General features: G+C 33.4%; 1 protein-coding gene across 1 annotated transcript; it reads right to left on the reverse strand.

Moving 5' to 3' along the window:
* Positions 1-897: 897 nt before the first annotated feature.
* Positions 898-20,308, reverse strand: slx9 (SLX9 ribosome biogenesis factor). Its single transcript, XM_048168383.1, has 6 exons — positions 19,983-20,308; positions 19,733-19,859; positions 9,605-9,673; positions 7,380-7,545; positions 3,225-3,293; positions 898-1,358 (listed from the first exon to the last, which is right to left on the reverse strand). Exons 1-6 carry the CDS (start codon positions 20,172-20,174, stop codon positions 1,238-1,240), a joined length of 744 nt encoding a protein of 247 aa, XP_048024340.1. The 5' UTR covers positions 20,175-20,308; the 3' UTR covers positions 898-1,237.
* Positions 20,309-20,644: the final 336 nt, after the last annotated feature.

Here is a 20,644-nt window from a genome sequence, read left to right on the forward strand (position 1 = left end):
AAACATATCTATGCATAGATTGTCTGTTCTTCTTCTTCTGCACTTTTTCCTGTTGTGGCGGTTAGCAAACAGCGTTGCATTACCACGCACCCCTTCTGGATTGGAGTGTGAATCGCCTGTGACCGACTGTATTCGTCTGACTGTATGCACCGAACTGTGACGTCTGTACCGTGACGAATATATTTACCATTACACCCCAGATAGATAGATTCCAGGGGTCAAAAAAAAAAAAAAAAAATTATATATATATAGCCTATATATATATATATATAAATCAAACACTTTCCACAATCAAATATCTTACCTATAGTAAATGGATTAGAGAGCAGATTTGTGTGGGTGAACATCATCTAATATCTACACCCGCATTCACCCACAATCACTAACATGAAACATTACGTTCGTGTTGAACTTATGCTGGTGTTATTCGATAACGTTGCCTGTTTAAGAGCAGCCGAGCATTTGATGGGGTCGCGAAGTGGATCTAGACGAGATCCAAGAAAAGCTCCTCCGCAATATCAGACATCCAAGAGCTCTGATCTGCAGTCTGCGCTCATGAAGCGATTAAGAGAAGTCAGGTTAATGACAGGGTTTGGGTTCCCATTTCTCCTTTATCTCTGAAAAGTGCTGCCGCCGTTTCCTTCTTTTTACAACGTGTTGCCATGGAAATACAGAGGCACATGCTAAATGACTGATATATGAGATCTTGCTTTAATTAGAGCCTTTTGTCTGATATTCCAGCAAGTGGAAGTTCATGAACAAATGCAGCAGGTAGAGTAACTTTCCTAATAAGAAATATACATTTTTCAGGGCAAGTCTATGGGATTTTTTGCCTGCTTTATCAAGTCATGCTGGTCTTAGGAAATGCCCCAAATAAAAAAAAAAAAATCTGCATAATCATTTTCCACTGGATTTATTTCAATCTTGCCAAAAGCATGTGAAATAGACAGAGTGAAAACACACATTAAATATCTGATAACATGATCACCTAAACAATTTATTTTACACTTAGACTCATTTTTGAAATTACACAGAGGAACTGCAATACACTGTTTACATAGTGTTTATCAAGTGCCAGATAATGCAAATTATGCAAATCTTGGGATTCCTCTTCGCTTTCATAATCTATTATGAAGTACAAAATAGATTTGACTGGATTCATTTGTTTCGATGTACCAGCATATAATAAGATACAGTTTTTGTAGTCTAACAAGAGGGCGGTGCTCCAGAGTTGCGATTAACTCTGTTCCTCTTCCTGTTTGAGACGTTTTCGCAGATGATCACCAATTGCAGCCAAAGGGTTGGTCTTGAAGGTGCGATTTTTCATGGCTTCATTGAAGTGAGATGCTTCCGTCTCGCTAGGGGGAAAAAAAAAAGATTAAAATTTGACTTTGTTAAAATAATCTGTGCACAATAAAAATGTTATGTGACAAAACCAAGAATGCTTACAATGGTGAACAAGGAGACCTGCTAAAATTATCTTAGAAAGTAAATAAATTATTAAGTAACTTAGAAAGTAACTAAATAATATATTTATGTACATATTTAGTATAAAGAAAATTTGGTATATTTGTATAACCCAAGATATTTTTAGTAACATTACTTACATGGCAATTACATGTTCGGTTATTGTATTTAAATAATATAAATCAAATAAATAATTTATAATAATAAAAGTTTTTTTTTTTTTTTAATTAAATATATTGTTTAAGTAATATATATTAATATAAATTTAATATTTATATAATATATTAATTTATATATTAATTTTTTAATAATTTATTGTTTTTTTTTCATTAAGGTCATTTGCTTAATTGTTATGACAAACAAATGAATAAATAAATAAATAAATAAATAAATAAAGTCATAACATCCCTAAAATAGGCTTTAGTTTCTTTATGCAAAACAATCTCATCCCTTTTTTTTGGGGGGGGGGTAAATTTGACCTAGACATGTTTTTGACAGGGTTTTTTTAGATTTTCCCATTAAAGGTCCCGTTTTTCGTGGTTTTTTGAAGCTTTGATTGTGTTTATAGTGTGCAATATAACATGTGTTCATGTTTCGCGTGTAAAAAAACACAGTATTTTTCACATAATTTACTTATCTGTATACCGCTGTTTCCACTGTCATAAAAACGGGCTGATGACTTCCTTGTTCTATGAAGTCCCTCCTTCAGAAATACGTAACGAGTTCTGATTGTGCCAGCGGTTCCTGTGTTGTGATTCGACAGCAGCTTCTGCTCCATCTTTCAAGAATAATCTTTGTGCGAATCCGGCATTAAACTGATTGAGATTGAGGAAGCTGTCCTCAGCAAAATGTGCTGCACATAGTTTTACATGTGGATTATCATTTTCGGGAACCGAGTTAAACATAAATTGTAACCATTGATCTCTAAGTACAGCGTCCCTGGGAAGGCCAAACAAAGCTGATTGGACTGCGGGATGAAAATAACAGCGTTTCGACGACATGGCGACAAACACACTCTACAAACGCAACTCTTGCTCTTCTCCGTGGGAGCGCAACAAGACCACGCCCCCTTTTTTTGTGTATTCCTGTGGGTGGAGGTTAGTCAAAAAACTGTTTTAGTGACGTCATTAAAGAAGGAAGTAGAGGGATGTAGTCCAAACTGGCCGTTCGATGTAGGCGACTTCTGTTAAATAAAATATCTCGCTTGGTATTGAACTTTGAGCTTTAAAATTTTACAGATTTTATTTATACTCTAACAACAACATTACACACTAACTAAAGTTTGAAACATGGGATCACGAAGAACGGGACCTTTAACCACTAGGTTTTTGTTGCATGGTTATTGTATTTAAATACTTTACTTTAATATAAATTAAATAAATAATTTATAATATTAAATTGTATAATAACAATTAAATTGTTTATAGTAATAATAGTTTAAATAATATTTTTTGCATTTCAATATATATATATATTATTTAAATATAAAATAATTTATATATATTTTGCAATAATTTGTTATTTCATTAAGGTAATGTGCTTAATTGTCATGAAAATGCAAAAAAAAAAAAATAGAGTCATAATATACATAAAATAGGCTTTAGTGTTTTTATGCAAAATTAAATTTTTATACAGGTTTTTTGTGTGCGTGTTTTTTTTTTAAAAAGATTCTGATGCTATATGATTGATAAAATAAAATACTGATGTGAAATTAGCATTAGCAAAGTTTGGGAATTAGAGGGAAGCCATTATCTTACAGTAGCTTTCGTTTCTGGGCTGGTTTCATCTGGGTGAAGTCTGTGGGTTCTGGCTTCTTCTTAACTGAACTGAGACAAGAAAATGAACAAACATTTGTGTTACATGCAGAACCATTTATATTTAGCATCATTAACTTGCTAACAAAAAAAAAAAAAGTCAGGAAAAAAAGCCTGTCTGCTCAAATGTGTTATATATAGAGACTTAAAGGCATGTTTGAAGATGCACTTTGAAGTTCTCCAGAGCACAGGCTTTCCTCACACAAGTGTAATTTATTTGAGTTACTCATGCAAGAGAAAGCAAGACTTCACAACATACATCAAATGACTAACAGATAAAACAGTACAAACACAAACAGAGAAAAACAGACAAATGTGTTTTGGATCAAGGCAATTACACAGCTGTGAAAAAATAGCTTCGGACTTTCGCATGCTCAGCCAAACGCCCAATTAATTTGCAAAAACAGCACGACTGCTGCCAACCCGTGGCATGCTTAATTTCTTAAGAAACACATTTAGAGCATTTGTGTGCGATATAAATACGTTTTTTTTTACTATAATCTGCTTATAAGAGATTGCCAAAAAATATCAAAGCCTGAAATGTTTTGAGTGCTGTTCAAGGTTTACATTTCAACACTTACCGTACCACAAACATGTTTATAAATACTTGCCATCACAAAAGACTTTAAAGTTACATGAAGTTGTTTCACAAAACTTTAAAAACCTTTATTTATTTTTCACAAAACTTTAAAAACCTTTATTTATTTATAGGGCTGCACGATTTAGCAACAACAGCAAACAAATGGGTTTTCAAATTAAAAAATGAAATTAAATAACATCTTTCATGCAAATTGTTATAATCCCGATTATTGAGGTCAATATTGCGATTGCGATTTGCGATAGCGATATAATAAACAAATAAAAGTATCATAAAAAGAGTATAAAAATCGAGTGACTCTAGACCGTTTAATCTGTATTAAACACAGCTCATTATTTCCATCCGGGACGAAACATAGGATTGGCTTAGGCGGCTGTCACTCTCTCGCAACCATGGCAACACCCTTTTGCCACACATGACCTGCCCACTTGCGCGCGCACGTTTGATTTGGGGATCCAAGAGGCATGGATCCTAGGAATACCAAAACAATGGCAGAGAAACAGCAAGCTAAATTCACAGTATCGGCCTATGCAGTTAGTGAAGGCAAACCAGGCAAAAAAAGGAAGACAGTAACAGTACAAGAAAAGGCAATGAACAAAAGTCTTTGGATAAACAAAGAAATAAAACGCGAGTTAATATCGGCGTGGCTTTCCAGCGATGGCGAGAACTGAGGGAACTCAAGGGGCTGAAAAGTGACTCCTTGATGGCTTTATTTCTGCTGGACAGGTAAATCTTTCTTTTTGTATTTTGATCATCAATTTTTTTGTTTATTTTTTCATGAAGCATGTGTCATTAGCACACGTAGCTGCGTAATATAGCTAACATAACATTACTTAGCGAGCCGTAGTAGAGACGATAAATAATGATAGCTATAGTGTTGAATTGTGCATAATTTTACCCTCTGTCTAACTCTTTTACCATGTTCACCTGTAAGTTTACCTGCACGTTTTTTTTCGCCTTTGTTTTGTTTTTAATTCTCTACCTATGTTTACTGATGTCTTTATCTTGTATCTTGTTCGTACACACTTTGTTGTATGTGTGTGTTATTATTTTGTGTCTGCAATGCAGTTGTGAGTTGATATTTGAGTGTATGTTACTCTGTTGATCTGTAGAACAACGTATATGTTATGAATCTTACACGAAATTCATCTTCATCACAGTGTAAATGATGGTAATGGAAAAACGTGTATCATGCAACCTGTTTTTAGCTTTGCCTTATAGATAGCTCGTTAGCGAATCAAAAAATATATATTTTAAACTTTACCAATATCAATATGCTAGCTTGATAGTGAGTACTAAAATACATCTTGTTTGTTTATCTTCATAATTATAAAGTTATTTTTATTACATGTGATTCTGACATGATGTCACTACATGCCGTGCTCCTTCCTCTCCGCTCGTCTCAGGTAAATAATGCGTCTTCCAGCTCAGTGGTCGGAGTCACACGTTCATGCGTTTTGGGGGCGTGGCTTTGGAAGGAGCCCAGAAGGGAGGGGGTGGAGTGAATGGAAATAATGAGCTGTCTTTAAAACAGTCGTGAGAGGTCTACAGACACTCGATTTTTATACTTTCTTTTTCAGAGTACTTACATTTTAATTATGTATTGATATATAAATAAAGTTTAAACAAATTTTGAAAAAAAGTTTTTATACATTTTTTTGCCTACCCTGCCTTTAACTTTGCATTTATTACTTAGCCCACTTAAACTATTCTGATACCATAGCATAAACTGCTAGCCTAAATAATACATTATTAAAGGCAAGTGAACAGACTGTAAAAAGAACAAATACTGTACACCAATTACAACAAGCATAGATAAATACTACATAAAGTTACAAATAAAGTATAAGGTCTAACTGTAGTATTAATTTTCATGCACAGAAATGTAATAATTAAATGTAAAATGACACTTCGTTGTATAAATTTAATATAGATTAATCTTTGTTAAAGCTGTGTTTTGTTGTTTGATTTACATGACAGACAACAGCAGGTATTTATAGGTTGCTGTCACTTTAAGAGTAAGACATGCACGCACACATCGGACAGATACATCGGAATTCTCACCTCGTTCAATTAAGACATAACTGAATGTGTTTACATGAATACTTGCTGAGAGGGGTATTTTGACTGACATAATGCGTGTATGTGACCATCCAAGTGCACTGAGGACGCGAAAGAGAAATCAATTTGGAGTTCGCGAGCTATAACGCGCCTCTCTCTCTCTCTGTGCGCGCGCGAGCCTTGTATGTATGTGCGTCATGTACGCACCTATAACAGCGCTGTGTGCGATACCGAATTAAATCCTCTTTCCTCTTCAACCACTACTAATCTGGGTTTATAATCTTATAGCCAAAATATCGCCATATAACAGAGGTAGCGTTTTTTTCTTGCCACCAGTTCAGTGACCGTTTGCTCCGCATCCATCTTTACCCGTTCTCTGCGCTGCACACCGGAAAAGTCATGACCATGCGCGCCACACATGCCACTGCCTAAACTGAAACTGACTGGTCTTCTTTTTATTAGCGGTGTATAAAATGGGCAAACAGCTCTCAGATAATGGGTTGTTGTGTCCACACATGTATTTTTTTTTTTATTTATTAACTTATTATTATTTTATTTCGTAAAATCGCAGCATTTTGCGTCATATAATCGCACAAGCTTGACATCGCGATTGCGATTGCGATATGATTAATCGTGCAGCTCTATTTATTTATTTAAATGATTCCCACACCTGACCATGTATTTTTATGACTTTTCCACTTGTTTGTGATTACTGGATAGTTTGTTTTAATCTTAAACTTTATTGAAAAAGAACAATTTCTAGGGGATTCAATTTTTTTTGTTCTGCGCCGCGAGAGCAAATCCACATTGGTGCAGTTCCAAAAAATGAGAACGTGATATGGTCAAACCGACGCCATCGTTACTGTTTGTATCACTGTGTTTACAAGTGCTGAGGAAGATCTGGAGCTGAAATCCAGATATGGTAATGGTCACCTGGTTTCCGACACGCTCTGTAAGCGGTAGACCAATCACAACCGACTGGGCCATCTGACCAATCAGAGCAGAGTAGGCTCTCGGAAAGGAGGGGTTTAGAGAGACTGAATCCTTTATCGAACCATTTCAAACACTGTAAGAAATTAGGTGATGCAATGTATATTATTAAAAAAATAAAGTCTTTTTTGACCTTGGATGCATGTAAACCTGTTGTAAAAGACCTCCAAAACAAAATAGCATAACAGGGGCACTTTAATAATACAATAAATATTGAGGAAATATGTAAAAATCAGGGGGCAGAGTGAAAGCAAAAATGTACACTGGCTTGCAGAAGATGAATACAAATTTGGTTTGAATCCCACTGCAAGAGAAACAGGTGTTGAATGAAATCTGTTACGATGTGTTGCTTAAAGACTATTAATGAGCGCTTACTCATGCCGACACTCATATGCCAGCATACACAATCATTATGTTTCTGTGTAGAATTGAGAAAAGTGAGTACTTACACTTTATTTTTCCGGCGTGCACTGCCAGGGGTTTTGAAAGATGGGAGGAGCTGGGAAAGTTCAGGAAGAGCGTCGGCCAGTGGCCTCATGTCGCCCACAACGGGCGTGGCCTTCCTCCGCGCTTGTGCCACCTGCTGTTCGCGGGCCAGTTTGATCGCACTGATCTCTACAGATGGTAAAGAGACAAACAAACTTGAGACAAAGACGGTTTTCTGATCACACAAAGCAGTAGATGCAAATTCTTGTGCAGACATTCATTAAAATTCACACATGTTCTTTGAGCTGTTGTGCTGATGTGGGTAACAGAAGTTTGAAGTCAATTTCTGATCCTCCTCTTCTTGCCATATCTTGTTCTCTGGCAAACAGCATAAAAAGGAATAGAATAGAATAGAATAGAATAGAATAGAATAGAATAGAATAAAATAAAATAAAATAAGAAAAACTAATAATAAAAAAATGTACTAGAAATTAGTCAAAATAAAAACAATAAAATGACAATTTAAAAAGGCATAAAATAAAAACATAAAAATGTATAAAATAAAAAAGGTATATTTTAATATATTAAAAAAAAAAAAAAAAAAAAAAAAATATCGATAAATTAACCTTAAAAGCAAAAAATACAAGATATAAAAGGGCACAAATAAAAAGCATGAACAATTTTATATATAATATATATATATATATATATATATATATATATATATATATAAATATATATAAAAATTGTTCATGCTTTTTATTTATGCCCTTTTATATCTTTTGTATTTTATTATATATATATATTATATAAAAATAAAATTACATAAAATGATGTTATTTCAAAATAAAAACAAAAATAAAAAGTAAATTCATTCAATAAAATGGTATAAAAATGAATTTTAAAAATATGAAAGCATAAAATAAACAAAAACTAAAAAGGTATACAATAAAAATGAGAAAATAAAAAGCAACAAAAATAAAATACAACTTAATTAAATAAAATAGCAAAAAAGGCATTTTAAAAATACAAAACCAGAAAATAAATACAAATAAATGTAAAATAAAAAGTATATATTAAAAAGATATAAATAAAAAGCAATATAAATTCTTAATCAAAAGATATAAATTAAAAAAAATGTATAAAATAAAAAGCAACAAAAATTAAATATAAATTCATAAAATAAAATGGCAAAAAATGCATTTAAAAAAATAGCATAAAAGCATAAAATAAACAAAAAAATGTAAAATAAACAAAATAAAAAGAGTATACATTAAAGTTATCAAAAACAAAGCATAAAAATACATTTTTCAAATAAAAAGGTATATATATATATTATTTTTTTAATATTATACATAAAAAGACAAAATAATTAAGGTAAAGAAAAATGGAATCAAAAGGAATTGTTTCATTGTTTTTAAACAATGGTCTGAAATCAGAAACATCGGTCAAATCTTTTCTGATAAAAAAAAAAAAAAGTTGGTTTAAAGGGTCATTTTATTCTGGTAGGATCAGTATGACTTCCTGTCCAGGTCATAGACAGAAAATAAATACTGCAGGGACAGACTGATGTCACCAGACCATCTAAAACCAAAGCAAACCTCTGAGATGGAAAGCAGGACACACCAGGTACTTCAGTCAAAAAAAACAAAGTACATGTAGGGAAGAAAAACAGATGGAGAAGTGTTTCTTTGACAGAAGCACTTAGTTACAAGTACGTGATTTTGCAAACACAAACGAAATGCCATTCTTCACCTGACAAGAGGCCATTTGGGGGTGTTTTTTTTTTTTACATCTACATCCCTGTTACTGTACACCCTTTGTTAAAACCTTGAAGGTCTTTGAGCTTTATGAATCCATCAACATCTTAATCCTCCCCCCTTTTTAATTTCCTGAAAGTCCGACATGCAGTCTGAGGCTTGGGTTTCGGCTGGAGCCGTGAGCCCCATTAGATCCTAATTATAATCACCTCGGACGGAGCTTGTGTTACACGACGCATTGATCGGCCGGAACGATTACAGGCGTCAGAATCAGGGTGTGGCGTTAATGATCCTGCCATATCCATCTCTGAGGTTCCCGTCGCTCCATGAGAGAATTGCAGATCAGTTCACAATGAAAGAAATATCCTCATATGAGCGTTTTGGGATTGTGTTCGCTGGACTTTTGATGATATTTGTGCTTTTCTTTGTGGGAAAAGAAAAGGTCCTAAAAAGAGAAGGTGAAAAAAAAACAAAAAAAAAACACTCACTGTTGAGCCATCTTTCCCTCCGCTCCTTCATTTTTTCTTTCTTCGACTGATGTTTCTTTTCCCCCGTGCCTGGGGGGGAGGGAAAAAAGACATTTCCATATGGATAATTATTGATCAATTCAATAACATTCAACATGACTGACCTTTGAAGATGCTATGTATTTAAGACACACAAAAAATAAAAACAAAGTTCTTTATTCTTAAAAGCAGATGAAGAAAAAGCAAAACAAAACACACTTTATGTTAAGTTTAGAATGTAACGCAGATTAGTAAATCATTTTCGGTAACTAAATAAAACAGAAATCTAAAAATAAATGAAAAGGAATAAAATAAATTAAGAGACAAAACAGGAATAAAAATAAAATCAAAATGCATTAAAAATAAAGCCATAAAATGTTGTAAAATGATAGATGATTAAAAAAGTATAAAATGTATACATAAATAAAAAATGGAATAAAACATAATAGAATGGCATAAAAGTGGAAGACTTATTTAAACCAGTGTTATTTTAGTATTATATTATTTTATATAAATAACTTTTTTTATTTTCAGTTCAAATTTTAGATTAAGTTTTTGTAATTTTGTTTTATGCTTTTGTCGTTTTTATTAGTTTTTCTTTTTCTTTTTTCTATTTTCTATTTTTTTTTATTTCTATTTAGCTTAAAATGTATTTTTATTTCAGTTTTAGTTTTAGTAATTTTTTACTTCAACTTAAACATTTTATTTTAGTTGCCAAGGCAACATGTCTAATTTTAATTTTTGACAGAAGTTTGCAGTTTTCATCTAATATTTCAATTTTACTTCTGCTTTATTTTGATTAATGAAAACTAATTTTAATTGTTTTAGTTAAATCACAACCCTAGTTTAAACAGAAAAAGCAAAACAAATGCACTGGACTTTGAAGTTATTCTTTGAAGAGAGCTTTATATTTGGTTTGAATGCAGGTGTTTTGGTTCGTTCTGGTTTTGTTTTGTCTGCGGGGATTGAACTCTGTGCACCTGTTAAAATAAAGTAGTGGCAGCCAATCAGTTAAGGACACAGATGGCTGCTAACACAAAGGATGCAGGTTCAGTTCCCAACAGGAATGATCCAGGAACTGCACTGTTAGATCACAATTTTACCCTTGAGAAACATGCATATAAGCTGTAAAACAACATGAACAAGCATTAGAAACATGTTTCTTCATTACTTTCATAATGTAAAACAGAATATTCAACAGAAAATAATCTAGGGTTAGAAGAATAAAACTATTTTTTTTTTAAATTACACACTATTTTTCATCATAAGACACTCTTTGAAATCTAATGTCCACATGTGAATACTATGACATGTGCCATGGCTGCGAGATTGTATATGGAATGGAAAATAACATGTGTAGATTACAGTAGGATGTCTGTTGTTTTAACTGCATGTAACTTCCTGTTCCCGGATGGTGACGTCTTATCAGCGGGAGCATATTGTGTGTATTTAATGATTGTACTGACCTCTGGGGATCAGATCGAGTGTGACGTGGATTCTATATGTACCTTTTTGTGTATGAATCAGCTTAATTCCCATTTGACAGAAGTCATTCAGTCCACAGAGGTCAAACCATAAATAAACTTCTTTTGTATGTCACACACAAGATTTACATGCTTCAATTTCAGAAAATGCACTTAACAAAAGTGATTAAATTGTTATTAATCATTTAATATACTGTGATAGTATAATCAATAATAATTACTGTTAATTAAATAATATTAAATTCCTGTGCATTGAAAAAATAAAAATGTCAAAATTTATGTTCTTCACTTTCAGAAAATGCACTTGTGAACTTAATAATATCAAAATTGTTATTAACCCTTTGATGCATGGTGACTATTACAGATGTGTGATTCTCTCAGAATTAATAATTCAGAATTATTTATTCCATATTATTAGATGAGGAATCATAAAAACACCCCAAAACATTAAGATCAGTGTTGTTACTGTTAACTAAAACAAAAACTATTCAAATAGTTGTTTTTAATTAAAATAAAGCTGAAATCAAGTAAATAAAATAAATATTAGATGAAAAACTTAAATCAGAAATAAAAAGTTAGAGTACTAAAATTAGTAAAACTGAAATAAATTAAAGCTAAATAGAGATATTTAAAAAAACTAATAAAAATTACAAAAGTCTAAAACAAACTAAAATTAAGATGAAAACGAATATATATATTAATTAAATACAGTTTTTTTTTTCATTTGTGATTAAAAATTCATGCATCACAGGGTTTTTAATTTATTATTATTATAACACATTCTGATTGTTATCATAATCAATAATACTTGGTTAAAATAACATTTAAATTTTTGTGCACTGAAAAAAAAAAATTACCACAAAAACTAAATTTTTTTTCACTTGGCACTCTGAAATGATCTGCGTTATGCAACATATGTAAAAAACAGTTAGACTGCAGTGATCGTTGTGTCCAAAAATAACACAAATGCATTAAAACCAGAGAGCATGAAAATGAGTCGACCTCTGCGATTTCGATCACCAGGGGAGAAACTCAGCTCAACAAGCTTTTGGTTGCCGAGCAACATTCTAAGAAAAAGAGCATTTGTATGAGATATGTGGTCATCCAAAACGCCTTCACATTTCTGCAAAGGTCCGTTCACCGAGAGATAGAAGAGAAAATCTGATAGTCTTGACAGCCTGAATGACCTGCACTGACCTCTCTTGCCCTGCTGTGGACATTTATCGTGGCTGTGAACAACAAAGGCCTTCAAGAACACTATTTTTGCCTTTAAAAACCAGCTGAAAATATGTTTAAGCCAAGTACTAAAATTACTAAAACTAAACCTGAAATAAAAATAAATTTAAGCTAAACAGAAATAGTAAAAAAAAAAAAAAAAAAAAAAAAAGATAACAATCTCCAAACTGAATGATTTAATTCTGTTTGTTGTAGCAATGTATGTGCTTTCAGCATTTTGATGCCAAATAGTGTTTCACTGATTTCCCAGCCATGCAAAGCAAATTAACTTGTGTAATCCAATTGGAAGAATGTAGCCACATCCGTAGCATTTCTGTGAATTTATGTCTGCTATTTTGTATGTGTCAATCACTTCGAGGCGACTGGCCTGTTGTGTGTGTTTCTAAGAGAAACAGCATCTCAAATGTCCGTCATCTTCCTGTGAAGGAAAGCTGAACCTTTACAGATTGGATGCTGGCTGTCTGCAGGAGACCCAAGAGAATAACACGAGAGTTACTTATTAGTCATGAACGATTACATGTCACGTACACTTCAAAACAATTTTTCGCTCCGTTTTTAACAGCCCCTCAAAGCCTTATATACACACACAGACGTCTATGCGTTTTTGTCTGTATATGGGCATGACGCGGCCGTGGACGAACTGTGCACTATCAGCTCTGCCCTCTGGAAAATAGTCTGGAGAGGTGACTCGATAAGAGAGATAAACGTCATGTCCTACGACCCACATTTCCCCACTAGCCCACTTGATCCAGACTGATGATCTCTGACAGAAAGGCCTACATGTAAAGTCCAGACAAAAACGCCCTGGGCCTGCATCCTTCACTGATATGATAAACACAACATAAACATCTGCTTTTACACAATGGCATTTGGGAAAAAGAAACTGAGACAAAAAAGTTACAGCCTGAAACGCTTATACACACACAATATTAAAATATGTTATTAATAGTAATATAATATGTAAATATACAATATATAAATATATGAGTGACTGTATAACAGTAAATGCATATATTATCCCTGGTGGAGATAAAATTAACACTCCACCCCCCCTTCACACACACACACACACACAACAGCGATCAATGCTACTTCATAAAAATCTAAAACAAAGACTTACACACATAACTTAATTTAATAATTAAAATAATTTAAATAACAATAGAATCTCCCACTTGCGTGAAAAGAGATGACACTTCGTGTTTAAGTAATGATCCGGTTTCAGTTGCTTTAAAAGGCACAATATGTACGATTTTTGGATTAAAATATCCAAAAACCACTATAACAGTGTTATATATTTTGTTGACTTGTGCACTTACATTATACCAAATGCTTCCAAGTATGTTTAAAGGTGCCATCGAACGTTTTTTTACAAGATGTAATATAAGTCTAAGGTGTCCCCTGAATGTGTCTGTGAAGTTTCAGCTCAAAATACCCCATAGATTTTTTTTTAATTCATTTTTTTTAACTGCCTATTTTGAGGCATAATTAGAAATGCGCCAATTCAGGCTGCGGCCCCTTTAATTGCTCGTGCTCTCTGCCCCATCCCGAGCTCTCGACTCTATCATTGCATAAACAAAGTTCACACAGCTAATATAACCCTCAAAATGGATCTTTACAAAGTGTTCGTCATGCAACATGTCTAATCGCGTAAGTACAGTGTTTATTTGGATGTTTACATTTGATTCTGAATGAGTTTGAGGTTTTGCTCCGTGGCTAAAGCTAAAATTACACACTGTTGGAGAGATTTATAAAGAATGAAGTTGTGTTTATGAATTATACAGACTGCAAGTGTTTAATAATGAAAATAGCGACGGCTCCGTGAATACAGTAAGAAACGATGGTTTCCACATCGTCTTTAACCACATTTAACAGTACATTAGCAACATGCTAACAAAACATTTATAAAGACAATTTACAAATATCACTAAAAATATCATGTTATCATGGATCATGTCAGTTATTATTGCTCCATCTGCCATTTTTCCCTATTGTTCTTGCTTGTTTACCTAGTCTGATGATTCAGCTGTGCACAGATCCAAACGTTAATACTGGCTGCCCTTGTCTAATGCCTCGATCATGGGCTGGCATATGGAAATATTGGGGGTGTACATATTAATGATCCCGACTGTTGCGTAACAGTCGGTGTTATGTTGAGATTCGCCTGTTCTTCGGAGGTCTTTTAAACAAATGAGATTTATATAAGAAGGAGGAAACAATGGAGTTTGAGACTCACTGTATGTCTTTTCCATGTAATGAACTCTTGTTATTTAACTATGCCGAGGTAAATTCAATTTTTAATTCTAGGGCACCTTTAAATCCAGAGAAATAAGCAATTTTAACCAGGACACAGAGTGTCAATGACATCATACCCGCGTTACCCTCGATTTCAGGTTTTATTTTGTAGAAACCATGGAAACACCAAAGACACTTTAATTATGCGTTTTATTAGACAGATGAGCAACTGTTTGGATGGATACGTTCATCAACACAAATCTAATCATGTCATATAGCTCAACACAGTAAGTCTTATTGTTTAAATCTCGTTTTCGTTTCGAGTACCATGTTTCACCATGACTAATATCGATCTAGCTTACTTCAGTGTGCAACAAGTGTCTCTTAGTAGCCGCCGAATGAATGATCAGAGTAGCATTATAACAACTTTCAACACAAATGTATCTAATATGATAAAACAGCACTGCGTTACCCCATAATAAAGGCATAATAAAAGCGCTCGTCTCTCATTAGCAATCGCTCCAGCAGCCTCGATCCGCTCCAACGGCTTCAAGCCACACCCTGCTTCATACTACAGAAATGTTAATACATCTTTAATACATTAGCTCATCCATGAACATGATTTCTGACCGAGTCCTGTCAGATTCTTTTCCACCAGCTGTAGACATGAAGACAACACCTCCCATGATTCCTCAAAATCAAGGCGTCATCAAGCTACGCCTTTGTTTTGAATAAGCGACCTCTAGTGGCGAAAAACAACATATATTGTGCCTTTAATCCATGCACGGCTTTTCAAAATGTCACAAAGCACAATAGTCACATAATAGTCCATTTCAACATAGAGACTACAGCTAGCCAAATTAAAGAAAAGTGAAAATTATTCAGAGCAGCATATCACAAAAAAATTTCTAATGGTGACTCGAACGACGTGAGCCATAGTGTCTTTTTATCTTGACAGCACGTTGTGCTATTGTGATTATTTTGTATTAAATATTGAAGTTTATAAGTGTTTTGGCACACCTGGCAGAGTGGTGCTACGCATTGTTCTAAAATCAGGTTTTAATTTTGGCACGTTAAAGGTGCTCTAAGTGATCCTGGGTGGACTAACTTGCCGTTGACGTTCGAAGTGTTGTCAAACAAAACAGAGGCTAGCTAGACCCTCCCTCCTCCTCTCCTCCTCCCCTCCGTGCTTCCTGAAACAGTCATGAATGCGCATTTAAAATCATTCTTGTCGGTTATTGGCTGGAGCATGTTTATTATTATTCGTGGTCCAGGCTGCACCAGTTTGTTTTTATTGCCGTTTTCGGAGCTTGTGGCAACTACAGAGACCGCGTTTTTTTTACAGTGTGTTCAGGGGAGAGGCAGCTAGCGGATAGTGAGGAGATGTTTGCTGTATGTGACAAAAAATGTTTTGGCCTAAAAACACGTGACATCACTTAGAGCACCTTTAAATAAGCATTCCACGAACGTGCCAAAAAATTTCTCATAATAGTAGAAAGAAGTTAAAATACATTTTTGGTCATACAGATAAGAGTAAGACATCATTCGAAACTGTAGAGTAATACAATGACAATTAAAAAAAAAAAAAAAACGTAATGCTTTTATAAAGTAAAGAAAAAAAAACAAATAAACAGGATGCGCTTTCTGCAATCTCTGTCTCCTTTCTGGAGAAAGTTCTAATTCTTTATCCGATTTCTTTCTCAACTGTTTACATTCGGTTAAGACATAACCGACTGTGTTTACTATGATAGGCCTACTCTCCAAGACAACTATTTTGCCAAACATTTAGGTGTATTTGTCCGTTCAAGCGCAAGAAGACTGGGTTATTCGTGCACGCGCTATGGAAGAAGCACCATATATGCCTCACACCAGACACGTTGCGTTCTCACAGACTTTATTAAATACACAGAAAGAAAAATATTGAAAAATGTCTTTACACACTCTTCCAGCATGGGGTGAATTCATATGTAGATACATTAACAATTTTTGAAATTTACTCTTAAATTTTTGTACAACCAATTTAAAATGCCAATTATTAACTGCAAAAATTCAAACTTTAGCCCATATTTGTGCATTCAACATTTGTTTGCCAATTTCCAGGCCCTGTCTGATCCACAACCAGTTTTCCACACTCAAATCCTAGTCCAAACCATTCAAAGTCATCAATAAACTGCTCTCAGATCAGAAAAACCCCGTCAGCGAGTCGATCCAACCATCAACCACCACAAAAATAACAACAGTCGTGTTTTTCTGCTGTATCTGCCCGATAGGGATCTCTGTCCTGCCGATATCTCCCTCCACCACTCCTGACGCAGGAAACCCAATCTCGCCTTTGCATCCGTCTGTTTGCCGCAAACGAGGGATAGGAAAAAAAAATCCATCATTCCCACCACATCCATCCCAGAGAGAGCATCATGTTCAGAGAGCTGGCTGAAACGGACACCGCCAGTTGCTATAAATTTTTAGATATAATCAACACTCAAATAATAATAAAAAAAACATGTAAATAGCACATAAGGCAGACTTTGCATTAACTTCTAAATCTAATTATAAAATTATTACTCCAATTTATTTTTGAAATATAAATAATTTACATTTAGTCATAACTTGTTTTCATGACAAATTTATTTAAACATATTAAATAAGACATTACTAACAAGTAAAGTAAATATAACAAATATATTTACTAATTTAATTCAATGAATATATATGTAATGAATATATTAAAAATATTCAATATAATGAAAATATAAGCTAATATAGTGCATATATTTAGTGAAATGCTCCCCTTTGGAGTTCATTTCTCTAGTGAACTAACATGCTGTGGACCATAAATGACTTGCCTGAGGTAAATGTAATGCTAAGTGAGATATTATTCTCAAGCTGTTTTATTGATGTCTTTCCACATTTGAAACACTGGTTGAGAGATTACACATAAACATATCTTTACAAAGATCATCTGTTCTTCTTCTGATCTTTTTCCTGTTGTGGCGGTTAGCAAACAGCGTTGCATTACCGCACACCCCCTTCTGGATTGGAGTGTGAATCACCTGTGACCGACTGTATTCGTCGTCTGACTGCATAAACTGAACCGTGACGGTTCGGGATGAATACATGTACTGTTACACCCCAGATAGACAGATATATTCATTAAGAAACACAAGAAGTACACTACAGAAATATGAAGACTAGAACAGCAGCCAAGGCCACAGTAAGGCATAAATCATTTGCTGCACCTGAAATCAAATACCTACTATAAAGTTTTGCGAAAAACAGTATGCCAACGTGGCGGATGTAGTATGTCCGAAATTCACTATATAGTACAGTATGAACATACTTTTTTAATGGTAGCGAATTAAGTTCAAATTCAAATGTAGTACCTACTACCTACTCAGACAGCATGCAACTTTGGACGCACTGAATGTTTACTCGGGGTGTGTTTACACGACAACGATGTAGTATAAATGAACAAAAAAAGTTCCTTTGCGTTATTGGACAGTTTAGCATACAGATGTCAACGTTCTCCAAACAATTCTCATTGACACGGATCCGTGAAAATTACTAAAATCACTGTATTATTCTGCCTGGCCAGTAGTTGGCGATGTTACTTTGTTAAGACACATGCACATGACATCACCGTTTTCACAAATTTGTGTTTTTGTAGTTTACATGGAGATGATAACTGTATAATTTTCAAAAACGTGCACTCTGAAACCCGTTTTCAAAAATTTGCGTTTTCAGGCCCACAAATTGCCAATGTTTGGTAAATGAATGGCCAAAATGCATAAAAAAGTTTCAGTTTTTAGTTGAAACCAGTGTCGTGTAAACGGCCCCTCAGTCTTCCACGCTTACTAGTTGTCTTCATAAGAGAGAAACACAGTGATTTGAGTAGCAGGCGTGGAGTCAACGCTCACATCAGTGCATTGATGCAGCAGCACTGTGATGTTCATGCATGAGTTATTTATACTGCAGACAGCCAGGAATAGAACAGAACCTCAATACTCACACACAGCTGACATTTATAGAGAAGAAATCAAAGCTAGAGGACGTGTGAGGTGAAAAACACTCTCGCTTTCATCTAATGACAATATGCATTTATTAAACTGCTCCAAACTTTGCTGCTTGGTTCTTTTCAACTTCTCAATGAACAGCCTGGATCTTAAACCACAAAGCTACACCATCCTCTGCTTTAAATTCTAGCATGAAGCAAATCTTTGTTTATTAATTTCAAACATTCAATCTTCAATACACATTACAGATTTTTCACATACGTTTCCAAAACAGACACTAGAATTGTCAAGAATCTAAAAATGTGCCACTGTCTGCCATCTTGTGGCCACAAGCATTTTGGCAACAAGATTATGCATTTAAATATTTAAATACACTTTTATAAATACAATATATTTTAATATAATAATATTATAACTATATATTAAAATATAATATTATAATAGAAAATGTAAAATTAATATTAAATGATTCTGACCTATAAATAGAATAATAAACATTTCTTAATTTAGCATGTCAAAATCATAAAAAAATCTGATTTAAATGTAAAGAATGTGTATATATTATGAATAATGATATAATAAATTACAATATAATATAATCATTTATATATTTTTGAATATGCATTAATATTAAATACTTGTAATATTAAGTTTAAATACTTGCACAACTAAATGCAAATCTGTGCCAAAGAAATGCAGTTATAATATTATAATAGTAAAAGTAAAATAAATATTCAGTGATGATCTACAACAAGAATAAACATTCTTCTTCATTTTGCATTATACCTTTTCTTTGTTTAACATTTATCAAATTCATAAAACTTTGCCTATTTTTTATATTAAGAATACTAACTTTGCTACTTTTTTGAATGTATTATTAAAAACTATTCAGCTGAAATACAAAAATTGTTTTATAATAGTACAAGTAAAATTAATATTAAATTACTTATATTTTTCAAAATCATAAAACTTTGTCTACTCAGATTTAAATATTATATTTGAATTATAATATAATTATTTATTTATTTTTGTATATTTATTCATATTAAATATTTTAAATATTCAGATGAAATATTTACATATTTAAAAATAAATTTAAGATTTTTGTTTGCAAAAAAACAAAAAACAAAAAAAAAAACACTCACCTTTCTGTTCTCCTGCAGACTGTTTATTTGCAGTCACATTTGATGGTTCATCAACTTTCAGTGTTTGAACTAAAGACTCAGGGGAGATTTTAGTTCCAGCAAAAACTCCAGTGGGAAAATTGAAAGCCTACATGGAACATGAAGTTGAATAATTATCTAATTTAGAACAGGTCATCTGAGGAGAAATTACACTGATGTGAAGTAACTTAATAGCATATGACAATGAAATAAAACAAACAAATGGTCATACCTTTGAATTATTTTTTATACTACTGTCCGATGCGTTGGTTTTGGGCTGTTTTGAATCTGTTTTTGTGAGTTGAATGGGTTGGATAGCTATCTTCTCCAGATTCCCAAGCATGGGTCTATTTTCATGCTCATTTTCCAGCTTTACAGCGCCGTGATGGAGCTTCTGCCGGATCCGTTTAATTTTCCCCACCATTTTGATTCAGTATATGTGATTTCGATATAATCTTATGGGTATATAACGCTGAAACATAAAGAAAATATCCCGCACGTGTTAAATTGACAATTTGTTTGGTGTTACAGCTAATATAGTCCGGGTAAAAATGAAACGGAAGACAGAAAAGTTCCGTCAAAAGTCGTCCTTCGGGTCGTCGTTGAGAATCGTCTACTCTACTGTAACACTTGAAAATAATATTCAGGTATAGTTTACCAACAAACCAACCTTAAACTTAAATAATAACTTAATTAAAGAACACGAACTGTAACATAAAGCACATAACTATTGCCAAAAATAATAAGAAATGTAACTTTAACCGAAGGTAATGAAGTCACGACTTTCCTGTAAATGTCCGTTTGCCCATACTTTAACTTATTAAACATAATTTCAACAATATCCCGCTAGGAAGTAATTTTTAAATATACATTTACTTAAGCTGGTTTGCAATT

Source organism: Megalobrama amblycephala, linkage group LG2 (assembly GCF_018812025.1).
Source record: "Megalobrama amblycephala isolate DHTTF-2021 linkage group LG2, ASM1881202v1, whole genome shotgun sequence".
Taxonomy (NCBI): domain Eukaryota; kingdom Metazoa; phylum Chordata; class Actinopteri; order Cypriniformes; family Xenocyprididae; genus Megalobrama; species Megalobrama amblycephala.